This window comes from Mirounga leonina, unplaced genomic scaffold (assembly GCF_011800145.1).
Source record: "Mirounga leonina isolate KUSES-001 unplaced genomic scaffold, KU_Mleo_1.0 Mir_91, whole genome shotgun sequence".
In the NCBI taxonomy this organism is placed as follows: Eukaryota; Metazoa; Chordata; class Mammalia; order Carnivora; family Phocidae; genus Mirounga; species Mirounga leonina.
The window spans coordinates 39489182-39511591 of NW_023270839.1; the positions used below are offsets into that span (position 1 = coordinate 39489182).

Consider the following 22410-nt stretch of genomic DNA (forward strand, 5'->3'; position numbering starts at 1 on the left):
CAGCAGCAAGGCTGGGCTGGTAGGCGTGGCAAGAACTTTGGTTTAGGAAGGCTAGGAAGAACGTGAGCTGTGTCCTCTTCCTCACCCAGCACCCCAGACCCAGCTCGGACACTGGCCCCAAGGGGTCGGTAAACAAAAATGCCGGCAGGCCTGGTTCTGAAATGTCTCTGTGACAATGTCGAAGTACAGCCTCCCATGGACCCATTTGGGCCTGCCTCGGCCTGCAGGGGAGCTGGGGAGCGTCTCTGGCGAACCCATTTAAAGCCAAAGTATAACGTAGGTATAAGGCTTTGGGGACCAAGCAACAAGGAATCCTAGCACTACATTTATGAAACTATAGCTGGGAGGCGCCTGGGTGGCTCAGTTGGTTAAGCGTCTGCCTTTGGCTCAGGTCATGATCCTGGAGTCCCGGGATCGAGTCCCGCATCGGGCTCCCTGCTCGGCGGGGAGTCTGCTTCTCCCTCTGACCCTCCCCCCTCTCATGTGCTTTCTCTCTCTCATTCTCTCTCTCTCAAATAAATAAATAAAATCTTAAAAAAAAAAAAAAAAAGAAACTATAGCTGGGGAGCAGAGGGTGACAGAGACACCCCTCACCCCATCCTTAGCCTAGGTGTCTGTGGCCCCACATTCCACTGTGGACAGCAGCCAGCAAATTTGTACACCTCTGATTAGTTTCAATTCCACTCTGTCTTGCTCACTCTAGCTTTTTTTTTTTTACCTTATTTATTTGAGAGAGAGAGCAAGAATGGTGAGGAGAGGGAAAAGCAGACTCCCCGTTGAGCAGGGAGCCCGATGTGGGGCTCTACCCCAGGACCCTGAGATCATGACCTGAGCCAAAGGCAGACGCTTAACTGACTGAGCCACCCAGGCGCCCCTCACTGCAGCTTTATAGGAAGTTTGAAGTTGGGTGGCATCGGTCCTCTGACTCTGCTCTTCTCCTTCAATATTGTGTTGACTATTCTGGGTCTTTTGCCCCTCCGTATAAACTTTAGAATCAGTTTGTCCATATCCATAACATAACTTACTGGGATTTTTGATTGGTATTGCATTGGATCTACAGATCAAGTTGGGAAGAACTGCGACATCTTATCAGTTCCATTAATTAAACATCCAAAATTGGACTGTTCTCTCAAAAGGTAAATACAACATATACAAACATTAAAAAATACATGCAAATACATCAATATATATTCAAAATACACATACATTAAAAATATAATTACATGTATTGTTTCCATGAAGGTAGTGTATACTCATGACAAATGTAGACAATACAGAAATGTTCCAAATGAACATCCCATGTGTCTAGGCTCCATTCCACTTCCCCAGAGGGAGTCAGTGTTGGGTATCTTGACCTTCACACTCTTTTCTCTGTGGATCTGGGGCAGGGGGGGTCTGCATATGTGACAGGAGTCTATGGCCAATGTTACTAATTAATCCAGATGCTCCTGCCTCTGAGACTGGACAGAAAATCACAACCCTTCTTAACAAGGGCTCTGGACAGACAGTTGGAGCTGGAATAGCAAATCACATAGATTAGCCATTCCTGTAACTTTGTCCTTCCATTATTCTACATATATTCGGTAAGTGATGAGTAAGTAGGTAATATGCAGCCAAGTCCCAGAAAGTCTAAAAAAGATCTTTCTCCCTGATCTTCCATCTCTATCTTGACACACAAATGATTCATATATAAAAAACTTAGCTCAGTATTATATTTGTGTTAAAATATTTTCCCTCAAAGTCTATAGATGCTTCTTCAGTTTTCTCAGAGCATTTAGAGTTGGGAAAACCTCTGATGTCAATCCTTTTATTAGTACTCTGCTTTTCTGTTTGGCTGTTTGCCATGCAGCTGTTTTGGGATGTTCCTGGCTGAGCCTCCAGAGGCTATTACAGAAGGCACGTCAGAGTAGGGGCCCTTGAGATTGTCTCAGGGACCCTCCTATTCTCTTTCTGCTTTTGTCATTGTTATTAGTGCCATGACGTTTTCATGATTGGTCTACTCAAAACCCTTCTCCAGTTTTCTTTCTTTAGTTACTCTCATTTCCATTCCTGCTCCCTTTTTCCTCTTCCCCCAAGATAACTATCCTAATGTGTGTAATGTGTATCTTTTTAAAAAATGTGTTTTTGTAAAATATGTATTATTTTGTGTGCATATTTTGAATTTTCATAAATGGTATGGCATACCCCCTTATGATCCTTGGGCATAATTTCTTTGGGATACACACACACACACACACACACACTCGGAGCGTGTTGCTGTGTTGTGGGTTGTGTATACTTACTTTGGGTGATCTGCGCTCGAGATGGCTGCCTGTCTACACTCCCTCTGTTAGCACCTAAGGCTATAGCCCCAGAGCCTCACCAACACACAGCATTATCTACCTTCCAAACCAAGTTCATCTAATAGATGCCAAGTACTATTTCATTTTTCTTTTAATTTTCATTCTTTTTTTTTTTTTTTTTTTAGTTTTCAGTCTTCTGATTACCAGAGAGATTGATCATTTCTTCATATGCTCACTGGCCTTTTGGGTTTCCTATTTTGTGAATTGCCTGTTTACATCCTTTATCTTTTATTAGGGTTCCTGTCTTTTTCTTGTTAATTTGCAAGAATTCTTTGAATACTCTAGATATCAGTCTTTTCTTGATTTTGAGTATCGTTAAGTATCTTATCCCAACTGGAAATGTGTTTGTTACTTTATTGATGGTATTCTTCATTGAACAGATAATCTTATTTTCCCTATTATTTCCTTTTCTGTTCTTCAGAAGACCCAGTGATTTGCTTAGACAAATTAACCAGCGGCAGAGCCAGATGAGGGGCCAGCTCCTTGGCTCTCAGCCCAAGGCTCACTCCCCATGGCCTGCTGTCCTCAAGCTGGGAGCCCAGAGCAGCCGGGAGAATCAGCTGCCACAGCCTGGCCCTGGCCTGGGCACAGACCTGGGCTGTATCATACGCTAGCCTCATGAGCCTACTGAGCACTTGAAATGTGACTAGTCAGAACTGAGATATGCGATACGTGTAATATCTACACCCAATTTCAGAGACTTGGTATGAAAAATGTAAAATATCGCAACCATTTTTATATTGATTACATTGAAATGAGAATATTGGGTTATGTTGGATTAAAGGAAATATATTGCCAAAGTTAATTGCACCTATTTCCTTTCATTTGAATGTGGATAGTGGGATGTTTTAGATTAAGTAAAAATAGTGCAGGCAGTACAAGAATATGTCAAGATTTGTGGCTGTTTGGGGACGGACTGAGGTCTGGTAAACACCGCTGAACCTGCTTTGTTTTATAGGAATGGGAACAGGCTCAAATTAAGGAAGGGATTTATCCAGGGAGCATGAGTTCAGGCTCTTGTGTGGCGCCCGGCTCTCTGGCAGGTGCTAGCAGGTACCCCTCTCTGGCATTTTCCTATTCTCAGCTCTGGGTCACAGGTATGCCCATGTCCAGCAGAGAGACTGACAGGTCTGGCCCTGGTGGGGACACAGGGGCCTGTGAGATTGGCTGCCACAGGAAAATCAATGGCGAGAGGTGGGACAACTCGCTAAGAAACCAGAGTGACGGAGGGCACTGGGCTGCAGAAGCTAGTTGGGGATGCTGGGCAGGCAAAAAACGGACAATGTTCCCCGCAAGGGTCCCATAGCCCATCAGTGACTCAGTCCTCCTCACTCCCAGGTCAACGCTCTTCTCCACACGTAATGAATCTTACTAAAGACTTGAGTGACTCCTACTTCGATGGTTTCTGCCTCTCCAGACTCCACCTGCCCTGAGTCCCAGCTGTCTTGGTCCAGTAACTGTGTGCCAGAGGAGAGCTGGGTTTGGGCAGTAAGGGAGGTCAATCTGGGACAGGATATCCGGTCACGCTCTCTGCTTTGTTTCAGGGGTCTTCAGGGCTTTGCCCAGAGGCCGGAACCTAGGAAGCCAGGAGGGCACCTGGGGAGCCAAGAGACCTAAGGATTTCGTTGGCAGAAACGTATCCCAACCAGGAGCAGGGGGCATGGACCACAGTGAGGGGGTCATCCAAGCCCCAGCCGATACCACGGTGCCTCAGGAACTGCTGGAAGAAATGCTTTGGTTTTTTCGCGTGGAAGATGGTAAGTGGGGGGCGGATCAGGGAGGGGGCATATGGGCCTCAGCACAAGGAGTGGAATCTGGCTGAAATCCCCCGACACAGTTGCCTCCTCCAGTACCAGCTGCACATTTCCCCCCAAGGTGGGGACTGAGGCTGAGGGGGGTCTTAATTCCCAGAGGGGTCTGGCCTCACCGCACCCTCTTCTCAGGGCTTGGTCATTCATTTTCTTCATTTATCGGATCAGTCACAAATATTCATTAAGTTCCTTCTGCGCACCGGGCACCGTTCTCAGCAGTGGGCTTACAGTCGTGAATGAAGCACAAAAGTCTCTGCCCTCCGTGCAGCACATATTCTAATGAGAGAGAAAATCAACAAGACAAACGACTAAAATGCAGAGCATGTGGGTGATGAGCAATACGGAGAAAAATTAAGCACAGAAAGGGAAGAGAAGGGTAGGTACCACGGTCAAGGAAGGCCTCACCAAGAAGCTGACATTTGAATAAGGGCTTGCAGGAGATGAAATGATGAGCCCCGCAGATTATGTGGGGGAAGAGCATTCCTCGTAAGGGGAACAGCAAACGCAATGGCTCCAGGGCTGGATCCTGCCTCATTTTGGTACGGTGTGGACACATCTCATTATCCAAAGTCAGATTGGCCACTTTATGTATTCTCTGTTGGCAGTTGTTGGACACAGTTTCACTGCCACCCCTTCCCCCCCCCCACTTAGATTAGGGCTTCTGCAGAGCAGAAATTGTCCCTCCCTCTCCCCCTCCCCCACACTGGAGGTTCCGCAGGGCAGGGGCTCATCTTCGTCAGTCTCTACAACGCCTGGCTCACAGCAGGGGATGACTGATGCCATGAGCTGAGTCTGAGCCCAAGCCCCAACTGCTAGTGGGCCTGAAGGGCACCCAGCCTCTCCTCAAGGCTCTGTTCCGTGTGTCCTTCCCCAGCATCTCCTTGGAATTATTCCATCTTTGCCCTGGTGGGTGTGATGGGCGTGATAAGCTTCGTCCTCCTGGGAAGGAGCATCCAGGCAAACAGGTGAGGAGCTGGTCTGGGGGTGGTCTCTGGGGGGTGGGGGACCTGCCCTCCCAAGGGAAATCTAGGGAGCGGGCATCTAGAGGTCTTGGCTAGCCACCCTTTGGGACAGCAAAATGCAGCCTTGTAGAATTTACACTTTGGTGGGGAGCCAAGTGTAGTTTAGAGTGACAGATGCTCAGTGTGGGAGATACAGAGTGTGTGGGAGCTCAGTGGTGGGATCTGGGGCCTTCTGGGCAAAGAGAGAAAGGGAGAGTGGACTGAGGAAGCCTTCTAGACTGAGGGACAATAGGCACCAAGCTTGAGGTGCTGGAGGAGAAGGCCTGGCCCATATGGCTATGCAATGTGACGTGGCATGGGGATGGAAGGAGGACAAGAGGAGGGAAGGACCCAGAATGTATGGGTCCCAAGGAATTCAGGTTCTAGCTCATGGGCACTGGGGAGCCAGAGAATAGCTTTGCACAGGGACATGAAAGGTCTGTTTTAGCAAGATTAGTCTGGATGTAGGATATAAAAGGAACCAAAGGGGTGTAGCTCCTAAAAATGTGACCTTGCCTTTCTTACCCTGTCAGGAAGCATCGCCCTCAGCAAGGTCAACTCAGGGACAAAGTGGCTGTCCATGGGAGCAGCAGACGCTGAGCTGCTCCCCCTGTGGCCTGAGCAGATTCTCTGGGCAGTCAGCCGTTACCACAGCTGGGTTCCTCCACAATGGCCAGGAAACCTAGGGGTACCTTGAGTAAGACTGCCTTCGGAGGGAGGACACTTGGGGGAGTTACTGGAAGAAAGGCTAGGTCTTGAACACCAGCTTAAGGACATGGGCAGTGGGGAGCCACTAAAGGTGCTTGAGCTGAGGAGTGATGTGTGCACACTGGGGTTTTAGAAACATGACTGCTGTGTGTGGGCTGGTTTGGAAAAGCAAGCACCTAGAAGCAGGAAGATTAGTTAGGAACTTCCTGAAGTAGTTTGGGGATGAGGTGGATGAGGGTGGGAATGGGATAACAAGGACACAGAACCCAGAGTCAGGAGACTTAAATGCATGTCCAAGGTATGTGCATCTTTGACATTTTTGAACCCCATTTCACCTGTAAGGGGAGCAAGGGGTGAGAATAGTTGAGCTCATGGTGGCAATGAGGATTTGCTGAGATGATACACGGATGAGAATAAGCCATTTCTCTGCCAAAAGAACACCAAACTATCTGGGCTTTCTCCCCTAACAGTTCCCAGGACTGCCTACTGGATTTTCCCCTCCAACCCGCTAATCTACTTGGGAGACCCAGTCTTGCCCCCAATCACTCAGTACCCCAGCTCAGGGAACCCAGAGTCAACAGTGTTTTCTCTCCTCCCAGAAATAAAAAACTCCTGGGGAAAAACAAACCAGAACTCCAAGACTTGGCAGAGGCTGAAACCAGAGATGACAATAACCTGAACATCCTAAGAGAGACTTTGCTCTCAGAAGAGCACAATTTAGCCCAGGTGGCAGTTGAGTCAAAAGAGGCAGATGCGCCACTGGCTCTCCTTCCAGACCCACAAGAATCGGAGACCTAGTAAGGGTTCAGAGCCCTGCCCCATGTTGCCAGCAGATAAGATGGACGAACTGCAATCAAACTAATATTCTGTTATGGGGGGAAAAAACACTTTTTATTAAAAGGTTTCTGGAAGTGGGCATTTAGAATGGCATAGTTTGTTCAAACGGCCGTGTTCCAACACAAGCGGCTTGGAGCAGGAGCGAGAAATCCATAGTCGGCCTGTGGGTCAGGAAGCCTGGCTAGGACTCCTCGTGTGCTCTTGAGGAGTTCACAGCCTCCCTCTGACCTCAGCTTCTCCATCCACAGAATGGGGCTGAAGGCCGGGTTAGAACTGTTGCTCTTAATCCAAGGTCCTGGAATTGCCAAGAGCAGGATTCCGCGCTCAGAATCCCCTTCACGTCCCTTTCCTCCTAGCAGAGCCCTCTCCTTTACCTGCTTATCTGCTGAGGGCCCACGAGAGACTTCCTTTGGGCCAGGGGCCCCAAGGTAAAGAGAGTTAGAAAACTGTGGAACTCCCTGTGCTGACAATGGGATCCCAAGAGAGTGTCCTGATCCTGTGTCTGAGCCACAGTGTCGTATCAGCTGCAGTGGTGACCCCAAATAATTTATGCAAAAAATTGCTTTCTGAACCCCAAATGCCTTAGCTTCTATCTTTCAAAAGTGGACTTAGAACACTCAGACCCACTGTCGAAGGTACTGGGTCCTGCGAGACTAGACTACAGATGGCCTACTGTGTTTCTACCTATGAGCCTCAGGCCGGCTAACAGTGCCCACTGGGTGAGTGATACCCCCAGTTGTAGGCTCCCGGGAGTCCTGGGGGCTGGTCACTAGAGAGAATGACTTTGTTCTGCAGCTCTGATCATTAAACTTCAGGAGGCTGGTCCTGAGGGTCTGTGGAGAGAGTCCTGAATTTAAGATGGGAAAATAAGGGGGCACTGTCTCCTGGGGGAAAAAACATTGGAGGCTCCTTATCCCAGATGATCCAGAGCCCCCAGTCCTCACCGAAAGGTAAAGTACTGGAAATAGCCCTTCCTGGGAATTTTGCTTCTCACAGCCTGTCCCGTAGGATTATTTAAACTGTGGGGTTTGTTGCCTGGGGCTTCTGTGAAGTCAGAGGACAACAGGAGGGCCAGGCTCAAGGCGCCTCCCCGCCAACTTATAGCCGCTCTGTCCTTCCTGTCCACCAGATGGTGCTAGGACCTCAGGGTTGCTCCTCCTGCAGCATGTTCTCGGGCCTACACTTAGGGACCATCCAGAGCTGTCCCCTGGGGGCCACATCTGGCCTGGCTGCAGCTGGAGCAGGAAGGAGTCATGGCACCACGATGGACACTGCAATTCCCTTCCGCTTGAGGCTGACCCCAGGTCTCTGGGTTGTCTCAGTGGCTATCTCCCTTCAGGGTCAGGGAATGCAGTGGCTACCATGGAAACCAAGGCCTGGAGCAAGGAAGAGCAGCGTTCCTGCCTGTCCCTCCAGCTCATACAGTGAACCGGGTGTCCGGGACATTACTTGGTGCTGGAAGAGGGGTCAACTGTCCGCCAGAGGGCCAGGGCTATTGCTCCGTCAGAGGGAAAGCCCCGCCCAGCTGCTGAGTCCGGGATCTGGGGGGTGGGGGTGCCCTCAGAAGATCTTGAAGCCCTTCAACAGGGTCAGGGCGGGCGCCTTGCGCTTGCTCTGGGCCCGGGATGACTTCACAGTGACCAGCTTGGCCTGGGCCACGGCAGGCATCTCCTTCAGGCTGACGGTGGAAAGTGTGTTGAAGGTACAGCTGGCCAGCCCATGCCGGGCGGTGAGCGGAGCCTGGTGGGGCAGGGCCCTCTCCTCAGAGATGAAGAGAGGCCGGGGCAGGGAATGCTTCTCCAGCTCCCGCCGTGCCTCCCGCACGGCCTCGTGGAAGACATGCTGCACGTGCTCAAAGTCCAGGCAGGCCGAGACCTCGAAAAACAGGCACCCGAACTTGCCCGCCAAGGCGGCGCCCTCTGCCTTGGTGACCTGCCTGGTGGGGAAGCAGGGCGAGGCAGGGTCAGGAGCGAGCGTCCAAGTCGGGGAGGCCCGCGCCTACCCTCGTCTCCCCACTCACGGGCTTGGTGACCTGCAGTCATCTCGTGAGTACAATGGGATAATGACATCTGCCCCGCAGGGTTGTTAAAAGAATTAAGAGAGACCATTTGTATCGTGTGCCTGGTGTATTACCTGGCACAGAGTCTGTGCTCAATAAATGGTGGCTGATGTCTCCAAAGCAGAATCTAGGAACAAAGCGTGGGCAAGGGAGCAGCTTACTGGCTAGACCCTGCTTGTGGCTGGAAGAAGATGGTCATTCCCAGCCCTGCCTTCCTCTAGGCCAGCATGGGTCCTTGGTCAGGAAATGAGCCACCCTCAGCCCCAGCCTGTGGGATCAGCTCCAGAGAAAGGCAGTGTGGTCTGGACGGAAACGTGTGAGACCACAGAGGAGGGGAGGGTGAGGCACCTCGGGATGCCTGTGGTTGGCAGAGTTCTGGGGCTCATGCGGAGAGTTGCCTGCTCGTCCAAGGGAGGGGCAGGGGAGAGCAAGGGTGACATTTCATGGGAAGGAGGGAGAGAAGGGGAGAGAGAACAACGCCTATTGTCAGCTTCGTCCTACACCCTCTTTCCTGACGGGATCGACTATTTAACTGGGGACTATTTAACTTGAAGCTTCTGGCCTGAAAGCCATGGGAATCAAGGTGAGAGGAAAAAGACCAGCTCTTGGGTCAGTCAGATGTCCAGAAGAAGGAAGGGGTGGGGGTACCTGAGGTTTTGAGGCCAAGGTTCCATTGGCTGAATCTTGGCGACCACCTTGCGCTGCCATTCCTGGGGACAGTGGCACAGCCCATGAGACCAGTGGGTAGTGATGCAAAGAGGTTTCTGAGCCAAGGTTAATTTGGCAAGAGCAGGGGGGCTGGCAGTGGGCTAGCTGCCCGGGGGGAGTATCAGACAGAGAGTGACTGGGACAAAAAGGGCCAGGGGCAGAGCATCTAGACTCCCCACCGAGGGCTGGTGTCCTGTCTGTAAGCTGTTTCCTGAGGAACTGTTCTGAAGGAACACTTGATATTATTTGCTTTTATGACAAGCTTGAGTCTAAAAATTTCTCATTGTGCGGGCTTGAATTCATGAATTTTCAGAAACTAGCACCCCATGCATGCATACATGTGTGTGAACGGGGGACACAGGCATGTCACATGATCCTCTCTTGTTCAGTTGCAGCCTGGTGACAATTTTATCAGCAATTTGGGAACCACTCTCATCAACAATTTACCATGCTCTAACCCACAATTTACCATGTAGCTGCAAGACAGTCCTGGGAGATACACCAATGCTCAGCTACAAGACTGACTATGCATCAAATCCTGATCCACTACCAGACTGGATCAAAGAAGGAAATGAGGGTAAACGGCCACAACTTTCCTTAGGGAATTGAAGCTGCTCTGGCTGAGCCCCATAATCTTTGTTATTTGCTCCCCAACCATTTTTAGACAATCCCTGTGGCAAAGACTGGGATCAAAACAGTGGTCTAGTTTTTCCCCTCATACTGAAGATAGATTTACCACAATTCAGTCTTCTGACCCCTCTTCCAGGCATCGTGGGCTCTATGATTCCTCAAAAACCACCTTTCGGTTTTAAGATCACACAACTTCCTTCATTCCCTGGGATGGAATTTGTCTTTGTCTGAGGGCTTGATGGCCTTTGAAGGCTCCTACAGTGGCCCCTCTTCATGAGACTGCACCTCTCTTTCCCACTGCCCTTCTGATTTGTTCTGCACCAAAGGTCCCTTCCTGGCTTATCCCAGCCAATGGGCCTTTGGGGTCTGGGGAAGCAGGAGTGACTGGCCATGAACAGGGAGGGACAGATGGAAGACGGGTGGAAGGCACCAGACGTTGAAGGTGGACAGGCCACATAGGACAAATGTCAGTGTTGGGACAAGGGCAGTGGGATTACTCAAGTGGGAGTGTCATGCTTTCAGGGGCCAGGCAAGCAACTCGAATGTATGGACAGAGTGGAGGAAAGCCATGGGGAGTGGTAAGGCCTGAGTCAGCTGGAGAGGGCATACCCCTCCTCAAAGCATTCCAATTACAGGTCTTTTAAAATACTGTGCTCGCCAAGCAAAATGCTTCAGTATTTGCTGGTAATCTGCCCCCTGGCCCAGTCTGTGACCTCTAATTCAAGTCCAGCCCCTTCTAAGAGAAGCTGCCCTCAGCACCGCAGTGCTTGGGTGAGATGAGAGCTGGTTGGACCAGACCAGACACTTGACTCAGGAGCCAATCACAGCCTTTCTTCTCAGAACTGGAATTGGGCACTGAATAATAACCAGCCAGCTATGGGGAGTGAGGATGGAACGTCATATAGACAGGCAAGAGAGGGTGCCGCTGAGAGAGACCACAAAGCCCCATGAGGATGGAAGCAGTGGCTTTTCTGACTTTTAGGGTCCAACCCCTGTGTGGGCCAGAAGCTCTTCCCTTCCTGCCCTGGCCTGTCTGGAAGGCCACGCACACGGTACCCTTTAACCCAAGTTCGCAGGGATGACTTTCCTTAGCAGCCCAATAATCCCCGATGATGACACACAGCCTTTCCAAATGAGGCCAGTGGGCTCCAGCGAGGAGGACACACCGCCCGCGCTCACCTGTACTGGGCCATGTCCAGCTTGTTGCCTAGCAGCAGGGCAGGGGAGCTGCGCTGGGTCTCCTTGGCGTGCAAAGCGAGCAGCTCCAGGTAGCTGCTGCTGTCCTTGAAACTCTGGCGGCTGTCCATGCTGTACACCACCAGGAACGCGTGGGCCCAGTTCAGGTAGCGCTCACAGTTCCTGGGGGTGTCCTAGGCGAAGGAGGGAAGCCTCGCTAGGGGTAAAGGCCTTCACCTGAACTGCTTCATCCCACCTCCCCACTCCCTGGGTCTTTGTATATTGTTCCCCAGCAGGGCCCTTTTCAAAGGGGCACTTGAGTGTGGATTTGGCTTGGTGTGAAAGGAGGCATTGTCTCGGGAGCCTCACTCCCACCACCCAGCCAGAGGCTTGGAGACCTTGGCCTCTGGGGCACAGAGCCAAGACTCTGGCATGGCTGCTAAGAGACCTGGCTATCCCTGGGCACTGCTGGCTTGGGGTCAGGTTGATGGTGCCCCTGGGCTTCTGAGAATAATTGGTATCCAGTCCTGGCAGGGGGTGGTGAAAACAAAGGGGGAATGTGTGTACTGAGGGGACCTGGGCCAGGGGGGGCCTCTGCATAAAAGTGTGTGCCCCATCTCCGTATATGCATGAGCATCAAATCCCAAAACAGAGGATCTCAGTGCTGATGCCAGCAACCATCAGGTCTCCCCAGGCCCCGTCCCATCCCTTCTCCCTTGGCAAATGAAAAGATTCAGGTCCAGAGAGGTCAGTGCCTCATTCAGGGTCACATAGCAAACTAGAGCTTAACAAGTTTGCAAATTCCCATCTGAGACCTCCACTCTGGCAGCAGGACTTCTCAGGAGGGTGCACTGACTCTCAGCTCTCCATGGGTAATGGGGGTAATTTACCAGGTCTGCAGTATCCATGACCCTCAGGTGGACAGGCTGGTGGTCCACTGTCTCCTCGGAGCTGTAGGTGTCCTCTGCAACAGATGGTCAGCCAGGTCAGAGGCAGGCCTCAGTGGCAGACTGGGTCTGAGTCCCAGCCTCCCTGTGCTAGACCCTGGGAGATCTATTCTGGGGCTGGCTGAGTTGGGACAAACTGGAAAGGCCTCGGCTCTCACCCAAATGGAGGACACAGACAGAACCTCCCACCCAGGAGATGCTGCTCTACCTGTCAGGGCTCAGAGCATAAGAGGTCAGTCACAGAACATGCCACAGGGGATGGGATTGTGTTCTGGGTCCACCCACCAAGCCTCCAGGATGGAGTGTGCGGCCCATGGGCTTGGTTAGCAGCAGAGGCCTCTGGAGTTGCACTGCCAGCCCATCCCTCCCAAACCCCAAGCTTCCCCACCCTCTTCCCTCTGACCACAGTACCCGCCCCGCAGGAAGCCCCCAGTGGGAGAAGGGATGGGGAAAGAAAAGCACACAACATATGGTGGGGTGTGTGTGTGCACGTGCGACTCCATTCAGAGGTCCCTAAGAAGGTTTACAAATAATCCTTATCAAAATAATAGCAGAGGATTCTAATGTAGTCGAATATCTTAGGTTGGACATGTGGAATCACACCCAACTTCAGCTACCTTTTAGCCATGTGACTTGGCCACATCATTGCTGTTCTTTTGAGAATCTGTTTCCTCCCTTTACAATGGGGATAACATGGGGCACCTGGGTGGCTCAGTCGGTTGAGCATCTGACTCTTGATTTCGGCTCAGGTCGTGATCTCGGGGTCCTGGGATCGAGCTCCGCTTTGGGCTCCACGCTCAGCGTGGAGTCAGCTTATCCCACTCCCTCTGCTCCTCCCCCCTGCTCTCTCTCTTTCAAATAAATAAAATCTTTTTTTTTTTTTTTTAAAGTAAAATAGGGATAACATGGTAACACTGGCTAAAAGTTTTCCAGATTTTACTCTGTGCCAGGCACTGTGCTAACGCTTGTCCCCACACCCTCACAGGACTGTGTGAGGACTGGATGGGCCCCTAGGCATGGGGCCTGGCCCACCATAAATGCCTGGTAAAGGACAGTGGGGATTGCGGTGCTCCAAAGTTTACAGGGCAGGTTCACATTCCTAGGTAATTTTTTTTCTTTTGAAATCATTTTAGACTCATGCAGATATTGCAAAATAGTACAGAGAGTTCCTGTGTGCCTTTCCCTCTGCTCCCGGCAATGTTAACACCTTACATAACCATAGCACAGTGATCAAAAGCAGGAAATGGACATTGGTACCATACTATGAACAAACTACTGACCTTATTTGGAATTCATGAGTTTTCACCTTTTTTTTTTGTTGTTCTCATGACCTCAAACCTGAGAAAGCGCAAGTGGCCAGGCATGCAAAGAGGACCTCATTGTCATATTGGCCATCATTCTCCCTATCTCCAACCTCCCCCTATGCCACTGGCCCATGTGTGTGAGTGCACTTGGCATCACCTTTCCCTGGGTGCCCCCGTGCCCCAGGTGACCCCAAAGAAGACCTCTCTGGGCAGAACTGGGGCTCTCTCTGCCTTCCTCCACCATCCACCCCCAACCCTGGCTGAGTTCACAACCACTTGTCTCTGAGAGCCCCTGGCAGTCAAGCCAGGCCTGGACACATGCCAGGTCCGCTAGCAGCCAGCAGGAATCACAGACAGCTCCCATCCCCAGCCTGTTTGGGGACTTGGATAAATAGCTGCTCTTATTCAAAGACAAAAAAAAAAAAAAAAAAATCTAATGGAAAATATGCCCCAAACGTTTAACTATATTTGGTACAAGAGGAGCTGCCCCTAGATGCCTACATCTTGTTCAGATTTTTCTTTATTTTTCTGCCAAAGTTGCCTGATGTACCTCTTTTAGTTGCTCCACACCCCCTTCCCCCACCCCCAAACAGGCACTGCGAGCTCAGTCCAACAAAAAATATTAGCCCAACGTTGGTCTCCTGGGGTTCCTCACAGCAAACAGCCTTTCAAGGTTACTGTTAGCTCCGCTGTAGAGAGATGAAACCCAGAGGACGAGAGAACTTACCCACTGCCACACAGCATCCCATCAGTGGAAGGAATGTGAACTCGAGTCTTCTCACCTGGGCTACCTCTCCATGGGGACCCCCTCACCCTCTGCTCAGGGGACCAGCTCTATCTGGGCAGAGTGCAGGGGAAGAGCAGAAGCCCCAGTCTAGGTGTGGCACACGCATGGGTGAGCTGGGGGAAGCCTCGCAGATCAGTTTTATCCAGCTGCCTCCCCCTTGGCAAGTGAGGTGACTGGAGATGGGGGGGTCCTTTCCAAGTTACAGGAATGTCCTGTCGTCTCATCACCAAGTCCTGCTCTCCAGGGCATTCTGGAGTCCTTAACCACATAGGTTTCATAACTCCTACTTCTAAATAATATTCTGAGGACTTCAATGCTGAGAGAAGATTCTTTTCACAAATTATTTTCCCCTGATTTACGCAATAATAATCTTTTTAAAGGTGGTAAAGGTGCTCTGATCAGAGTGTGTGTAGGATGATGCCTCAGAAATGGTGTCCATTTCCTTGCTGGAGCAGGATGAGGGCAAGAGGGGTGAGAAGCTGTCATTCTGCCCTGGGCAAGCCAGGCAAGGTGCCCGCAGCTCCTCTGTGAGGGGATGCTCTCCTGGGGGCCCCTGCCCCTTCCTGGAGCGCCCAGCACAGGCATAGCCTTTCCATAAACACTGATTCTCTTAGCTCCTACCAGCTCTCCCAGCCACAACCCTTACTCAGACAGAGCACAGGCTATTGGTCCCATCTTCCAGATGGGGAAATAGAGGCTCAGAGACACAGTGCCATACAGACCTCTGATTCCAGGCCCTCTAGGGCACAAGGCTGCCCTTATGAGAAAGCTGCTGGAGTGGTACCCATCTTCCTTTGTACCTGAGGTTCTCCATAGGCAAATCACTGAGCCCTCTGTGCCTCAATATCTTTACTTGTAAAATGGGGATAATAGCTGGAACTCTTCTTTAAAGGTTAATACTAAAACCAAAATTCAACCTCATGTTTAAGAACATGGGTGAGCTGGGGGTGTTGTGCCTAGTACCGCACTCCATGCTAGAAATGGGAATGAATAACGCAGGTCTCCACACTCAAGAAGCTCACTCAGGGTTCAAAGAAGAGCTTTGAAAAGAGAAGGAGCTGTTTTATATGTCCCGGTGGCTAACTCTCCCCTTGGATGCTCAGACTTTTCTCCACAGAAAGAAAGGCTCCGGTCCTGGAGTCCCCACTATTGCTGTGGCCAGCCATGGGATAGTGGCTGGAATATTCAGATGGTAAGGCAGAACTCCCAAGGAGTGGCACTGGCCTCCCAGAATGCTGAAGGAGAGCGTCTGGTCACCTCTCCAGCTGACAAGCTCTCAGGCCAGGGCAACTGACCGCCGAGGAGCTGTTGCCCCCCCCCTTCCGGAGAGCGTGACCACGCATTCCACTATCAGGTCAGAACTCCAAAATTACTCAATCAGGAAGCCCAAACCACCCCTGTACTAGGCTATTCTGGGGGGACCCTGCAAGAAGGGTAGGGATTGGGGGTAGGGAGAAAGACACTTGGAGGCAGGCTGCCAGAGAAAATACAGGATGACCATTTAAATTTGAATTTCAGAGAAACAGCTAATATTTTTTAGTGTAAGTATTCCCCACCTGAGCTAGGCAGAATTTGTCTTTTGAGGAACCATCCTTGGAAATCTCCATTTTTCCTTCCCAGACACCCCTCCTTGTATGCCTTTCCTTCCCACCTCCTCCCCGTCCTCAATTCCCCCACTCCGTCTGATTTCATGTTCTGGCCTCTCTCAACGCCTCCCCTAGCCAGCACACAATTACACCCTGTGTCCCGCTCCTGTGCTAATCAAATGGGGTCCCCTCAGACCTGCTGTGTGACCCTGGCCTGGAAGTCTCAGCTCCTTAGGCCTAATTCTTCCTCTGTAGCACCAAGGGGTTGGGTTAGAGTACAGGTGGTCAAACGAAGCTCTGAGAAACAAACTCCTTAGGGACTGTCAGTGAGTCAGCTGCCCTGTACTCTTGACTTAACCAGGGGACCCCCCTCTGCTTTCTCTGACACCGTGGGGTTCTATTTAAGATCACCTGGGAAGAAGGGCTTCTGCTACTTAGGGAAAAAGTTCTAAATAGCCCTGAGGTCCCTTTCTGCTCCGACACTGGGATTCAATATTCCAGCCTGAACTGAGGGCTCCAATGGGCTCAGGGGAGGTGTCCCAGCACGTCCCATCAGAGGCCTCCTGCAGGCAATGCTGTACTGTGGAGTTTCCAGTCTGTGCCCCACAGCCCTGCTTTTCCTGGGAGGGCCCCCAGGGGGTCCCACAAATGCTTTATTTAATTCTTATGAATGGAAAAAAACAATCCAAGACTGTAACCCCCCTTTCCAAAAGGCTAAGCATATCCAGACACTCCTCCTCATTCCTCCTACTGTTAGTTGTTTCTCTGAAATTCAAATTTAAATGGTCATCCTGTATTTTCTCTGGCAGCCTGCCTCCGGTATTTTTCTCAGGAATAGTTTACAATAAACAAACGTTATAAATGTGAACTTTAAGGAAAGAGGAAGGAGGGGCGCCTGGGGGGCTCAGTTGGTTGGGCCTCCAACTCTGGATTTCAGCTCAGGTCATGATCTCAGGTCCTGGGATTGAGCCCCGAATCAGGCTCTGTGCTCAGCAGGGAGTCTGTTTCTCCCTCTGCCTTTCCCCCTGCTTGTTCATTCTCTCTCTCTCTCAAATAAATAAAATCTTAAAAAAAAAAAAAAAAAGAGGAAGGAAAACTGAACATGCATTGAATGTCTACTGTAGATTAGATACTAGGATAAATTTTTTACATGTGTTATTTCTTTAATGCTCACAGTAATTTTCTGAGATAGGTATCTTTATGCCCATTTTACAGATGAGGAAACAGAAGCTCAGAGAGATTAGGTTATTGCTTCAAGGTTGCACAGGCAGTAAGTGGCAGAGCTAGGGTTCAAACTTAGCTCTGATAACAGAGCATCCTTTCTTCCCATATACCATGATATGGCTGTAGAACGAGACAAGTTTTCTTGTGTGGTTCAAAAATGGGTCAGAAGCCAGTACCACTAGAGAATTTCTCTCGAGTGTTTTGCCCAGCTTTTTTGGAAAAGTACATTGAGTGACCATTTTGAAGAATAACGCTTAATGGTTATAGACGTTCTGCTCTTTTTTTTTTTTTTTAAGTCTCACCATACCTCATATTTTAGGGCAAATCAGCCTCTCGGTTCTCTTAATTAAGCCATTCCCCCAACCCCAGTTGTCTGGAGTGGGCTGTGGAAGGATGTCTTTCTGGCACTTACACCATTTTGTCCCATGGGCTGAGTCATCCTGGTGGCGCCTCCCCTCTGCCCTCAGATGATGGATCCTAGTGAGGCCTGGGCCCACCACAGTGTAGGCATGTGTGTTGAGGGGGATCCAAGTGGGACACAGTAGGAGGAATGAGGAGGAGTGGTTCCTTACCCAAGTTGGGGTCATACTCGCTGATAAACCTCCTGGTCAGAAACTTCACGGTCAGAGCTGCAGGAAGCAGAAAGAAGTTGGCTCAGTCTCCCCCTGCCGCATCTGGCTGCTGGCCCTGGAGGTTGCCCCTCTCATTTTAGGGAAGTCTTATCTAGCCTCTGTGACTCCTGGCTGACACTAAGCTCAGTTCTCTGGGGGAATGAGTCTGGGAGCTGAGGAGTTGGTTTGAGAAGCTCAGCAAAAACCAGAAATATGGGGAACCATGCCCCTCCAGTTGCATCCTAGCTTTTTTTTTTTTTTTTTTTTTTAACGGCAAGAAAAGCCATGAGAGACAAGCCTAAGGGGTGTTTATAAAGACCTGAACTGGGGGCACCTGGGTGGCTCAGTCGGTTAAGTGTCTGCCTTCAGCTCAGGTCGTGATCTCAGGATCCTGGGATCGAGCCCTCAGTCGGGCTCAGCAGGGAGTCTGCTTCTCCCTCTGCTCTTCCCCCTGCTTATGCTCTCTCTCATTCTCTCTCAAATAAATAAATAAAATCTTAAAAAAAAATACTCAAACTGAGGGGTCCAGGACTCATGTTACCTTAGGGTGAGCCTGGTGAAACTCAAACTGAAGGGAGATATTCCCCACCCTGGTCAAGTCATGAAGATTCTGAAATGTGGGGCATCTATTCCAGTTTTGGCTATAAGCCAAATAGTAAGAGCTGAGTTGATCAGTCTGTGATCCCTGGGAGGAGTATGAACACTCACGTCCCAAATAAACACCCTCCAGTCCTTGGTCCCCTTTGTCTCAAGTCTTGACTCTGTCTTGGGCCTCAGGGGTGTCCCGAAGAATGTAAAACCTAAAATGAAGTTCTCCCCAGGTGGAATTCATTAATAGAACTCTGATTTTGTTCAGAATTTAGCCACATAGAGCCCAGGGCCAGCCAACTATTATGCTGGACTCTTAAAAAGTAATGTGATATTTTAAAGAAAATCCTTAAAATTCTTTCCCAGGATTCCTAATAGTGTCATTTTGCAAACTACTACCCAGGGAATACATACTTTAAAATTTAACTTCCTTCATTCGTGTAGTCACTGGCTAAACTGTACCAGTGACAGACTACAGACAATTTGATTTTCAAAGGGAAGAGGGCAAATCTTTTCTGTAGGAAAACATGATTCAGAGTTCCCTCTCTGAGTCAGGGGGCTGGTTTCAGAAGTGGAGAGTAGGATCCCAGCGAGTCTCAAAGAACACTCCGGGGGAGGAAACTCCTAGCTAACAGTCCATGTTGGCCAGTCACTAATGGCAGTAACTGTAACACAGCCGGCCGAGGAGGCCCCTCTGCCCTCCTACCTTCAGCCCCCTGGTACTGTGAGTGGCAGGGGGGCAGGGGCGAACCCTTTCTCCAGGTCTCTGCCTGTGGTGACATCCTCCCCCCCCCCCCCCCCGGGCTCCACCTGGGTGAGAGCTGCCAGGAGTGGTTAAAGCAGAGTTCAGAGTTGGCAGAAAGGATCTCAGTGGCAACCCAAGATCTTGGTTCATCAAGAACAAGTCCCAGGCGCCTGGGACCATAGTCCAATGTGTTTCCAGAAAGTCACAACAGGGGTCTGACTTGAAACAAATACGTTTGATAAGAATGCACACTTTGTTCTATCCCAGGGAATTGGGGTGAGCCCCTCCCTGGAAAATCCCAATAGCCCAGTGACCTCTACCACCTCCCTTCATCCCCAGCCTAAACTGAGGAATAACAAGGCTGTGACTAAGCTCAGAGGGGCCTGGGCTGAAGATTAGGGCCTAACAGGTCCCTTTGGTGCTAGTCACCAGAGCTGACTGCTGGCCCCAGGGAGAGCAGATGGAAGGCGCTGAACAGCAAGGGAGAGATCAGCAGAGGACCAGGAGACACAGAGACAGGCAGAGGGGAGAGATACCTAGTGTCGCAGACACAGAAGGAAAGACAGGTGAGGAACCCAAGACAGATGAGAGATGGAGGAGCTGAGGACAAACTAGAGAGAGAGCCAAGCAACAGAGAAAATGAGGCAAAGAAGAAAATCACGCTGTCTGACCCAACCCACCTGGGCGCAGGAAGCCCCCAGAGTCAGTGGGGGAGCCTGCCTGCAAAGTCCACAGCGTCCACACCCGCTCCCTGTCTCTCGGGTCCCAGCCCAACCCCTTCCCTTCCGCCCCCCACCCAACTCACCCGACTTGCCGGCCCCGCGACGCCCCAGGATGGCCAGATTAACCTCGAGTGGCGCGCTCTGCGGCCCGCTGCCCGCGCGGGGTTTCCCAAACACCGAGGACATGGCGACGCTGCTGAGAGGGACACCGGTCCTCGGGAGAAGGGCCCCGAGCAGCGTGTCAGTCCGTCGGGGCCCTGCAGAACGAGCCGTGGGCTCCCCCCGCGCTCGCGGGCTCGGCCCCGTCGATGTCGGTGCCCGGCCCGGCGTCGAGCGCCAAGCGGGCTGCGTTCCCGCGGCCCGGCCCAGCCCGGCGGGGAGGAGGAGCCGGTGGAGGCCGGCGGGCGGGGCCGCCCCGAGAGCCGCCACACTCCTTGTAAGGGCTGCGGGAGCCCCCCACGGGGCCCGCTCACCCCGCTCCCCACGCTGGGAGGGAGCTCCGGGCCGGCCGCGCACCCCACAGCTGGGCGCCGCCTCGAGGGCCGGACGCTGTCACCGCCCGGAGCGCCCCCGGACCCTGCAGGGAAGGACTCGGACGGGGAGAGGGAGGCCCGGGGTAGGGGGCTGAGGGGAAGGATGTTTCCAGCCTTGTCTAAGCCTCCGCTCAATCTCTTCCCACCTGCAAGAAAATCCACTCCTTCCTTTGTTCTACCGAGCAGGCCCTGCCTCCTCCTCCGGGAAGCCTGCCTTTTCCAATTCCCAGCCTTGCCCTTTCTCTAGGTCACAGTCACAGCCAGCTCAGCCTTGGCACACAACTTCCCCCACCACATTACCCTGCCCTTCGGTATGGGGACTCTCAGGCATCATTGCAACCCCCAAGGCAGAACCCTGGCTCCTGGGAAGGAGTCTTAACCAACATTTCACGTTCAGTATGGGTCCAGCTTCAAGAAACTTAACCCATCTTGGATTACGGTTTTCTCCCTGATGGGAGCTAATGAGTCGCATGTGTTTGGCGCCTAGTGTGTAAATGGGGCATTTTATTCTAAACCCTGGCATTCTCTCTTGCCTATAATGATTCTAGGATTGGTGGATGAGCCTGGGAGGGGTCACCTGTCATTTCTTTTGCCACCCAGGGTAAATCTGGTCATGATGGACACAGAGCAAAGGGCCCATGTGGGAAATGTGGACACTTAGGATCTAGTCCCAGCTCTTTCACAAGGTCACCCTGGGCGAGTCACCTCACTTCTTTGAGCATTGGTGTCCCCATCTATAGCACCAAAGGAAGGGGGAAATAAATCCAACATTCCATGATGTGATTCAGGCCTAATAGAGAGTGAGAGCATCAGGTCTGAGTACTTTCTAGAACCCAGTGGAGCCTCTCTTTTGAAATATACTCCAGGGCTAGAGTGGGGTAGGGCATGGGAGTCTCAGAGACCTCTCACTGCAGCCCTTCTCCCTCCAACACCCCCCCAACTCCCCCTCCTTGCCCCAGTTAATCTACCCACCCACGTGAAAAATAAACCATGGAAAGCCAGATCAACAGGCAGAGAGTCTGGGGGTCAGAGCCTGATGATACTAACTTCTCAACCTGGAAGGAAAATTATTTTCCGGGATAGGACGTGAATACTGACTCAGCCTAATTGTATTTGTAGGAGATAATGCTAAACCAGCTGTGTTATTAAGACTGTAAAGTGTTGGGAAAATTTTGTTTAGATTACACCCTCAGGCCAGAATCACTCACAGAGCTAATGCCCAAGGGTTTTCCTTTGAGTTGTAGGTGGGAAAAAAGTGGGAGTCAAGTTCCAGCCACCTTCGTGGGCTGGCCCCAGTCTTGTGAGGACAGACTGGTTCTGAATGGGGTTTATCGGGAGAGGACCAATCTCATCAGAGAATTCCTGGAGAGAGGGTAAACTGTGGAGCTCCGTAGGCCCAACTGGGTATAAACTTGGGCTCTGTTATGGCCCTGCTTGTGTGAGGCTTTAAAACTTTAAAACTCAGACCAACCAGTAGATGGGCACTGCAAGGAGGTAGATTTGAGCTTGGTGTGAACCATCTGAGCTGTCCCTAGTTACAAGGGACTGTTTTAGAGGAAGTGAGCCTCCCAACACTGAAGGCAACCAAGGGGGTGGCCACTTCAAGGAGGTGTTGTAAGGAAACTCCATCATGACTTGCAGGAAGGGATGATGTGACCCATAACTCTCGTCTAGGTCAGAGATTCAAACTAGTTGCCAGCTGGTTACTCAGGCCCTCAGCCTTGACGGCTAAGTATCCAAAGTCTGCCCCTCCTATGAGGCTTGGGAGGAAAACAGTGCCAACCTCACAACTGCAACCAGTCCCTTTCCCCATCCTCAGTCTCCTCATCTGGGTTGCCTGTCCACCCGGAAGTGCCCGTTGTGGACCCGAAAGACCTTTGGAAACAGCTACTTATTGTCAGACCACGGAATAAGCTACTTTGCTCTTCTGGGCCTCAGTTCCTCATCTTTAGAATAGGGATAATATTAAGGGTTAGAAGAGAAGATATGAAAGTGTCCCACCCAGAGTTTGGTCCGTGGCCCAAAAAAGCAAAAGATAGTTTCCTCCACTCCCCCTGGACGTGAACAGCACATACTTCTCACCTCCACTCC

The 22410-nt window shown here is 51.1% G+C and overlaps 2 protein-coding genes across 2 annotated transcripts; one reads left to right on the forward strand and one right to left on the reverse strand.

Moving 5' to 3' along the window:
• Nucleotides 1-3820: 3820 nt before the first annotated feature.
• SLC51B (solute carrier family 51 subunit beta) lies at nt 3821-6754 on the forward strand. Its single transcript, XM_034993669.1, has 3 exons — nt 3821-4099; nt 5028-5118; nt 6462-6754. Exons 1-3 carry the CDS (start codon nt 4003-4005, stop codon nt 6658-6660), a joined length of 387 nt encoding a protein of 128 aa, XP_034849560.1. The 5' UTR covers nt 3821-4002; the 3' UTR covers nt 6661-6754.
• Nucleotides 6735-20125, reverse strand: RASL12 (RAS like family 12). Its single transcript, XM_034993668.1, has 5 exons — nt 19870-20125; nt 17693-17749; nt 12163-12236; nt 11276-11466; nt 6735-8635 (listed from the first exon to the last, which is right to left on the reverse strand). Exons 1-5 carry the CDS (start codon nt 19970-19972, stop codon nt 8260-8262), a joined length of 801 nt encoding a protein of 266 aa, XP_034849559.1. The 5' UTR covers nt 19973-20125; the 3' UTR covers nt 6735-8259.
• Between the last annotated feature and the right edge of the window lie 2285 nt (nt 20126-22410).

Excerpts from the sequence above, each read along its gene's own strand:
- SLC51B (XM_034993669.1), top strand. The coding sequence starts at position 4,003 with ATGGACCACAGTGAGGGGGTCATCCAAGCCCCAGCCGATACCACGGTG. Across the intron at positions 4,100-5,027 it reads GTTTTTTCGCGTGGAAGATG|CATCTCCTTGGAATTATTCC; the intron begins GTAAGTGGGGGG and ends GTCCTTCCCCAG. Across the intron at positions 5,119-6,461 it reads AGGAGCATCCAGGCAAACAG|AAATAAAAAACTCCTGGGGA; the intron begins GTGAGGAGCTGG and ends CTCTCCTCCCAG.
- RASL12 (XM_034993668.1), bottom strand. The coding sequence starts at position 19,972 with ATGTCCTCGGTGTTTGGGAAACCCCGCGCGGGCAGCGGGCCGCAGAGC. Across the intron at positions 12,237-17,692 it reads CGAGTATGACCCCAACTTGG|AGGACACCTACAGCTCCGAG; the intron begins GTAAGGAACCAC and ends CATCTGTTGCAG. Across the intron at positions 8,636-11,275 it reads CTGGACATGGCCCAGTACAG|GCAGGTCACCAAGGCAGAGG; the intron begins GTGAGCGCGGGC and ends CTTCCCCACCAG.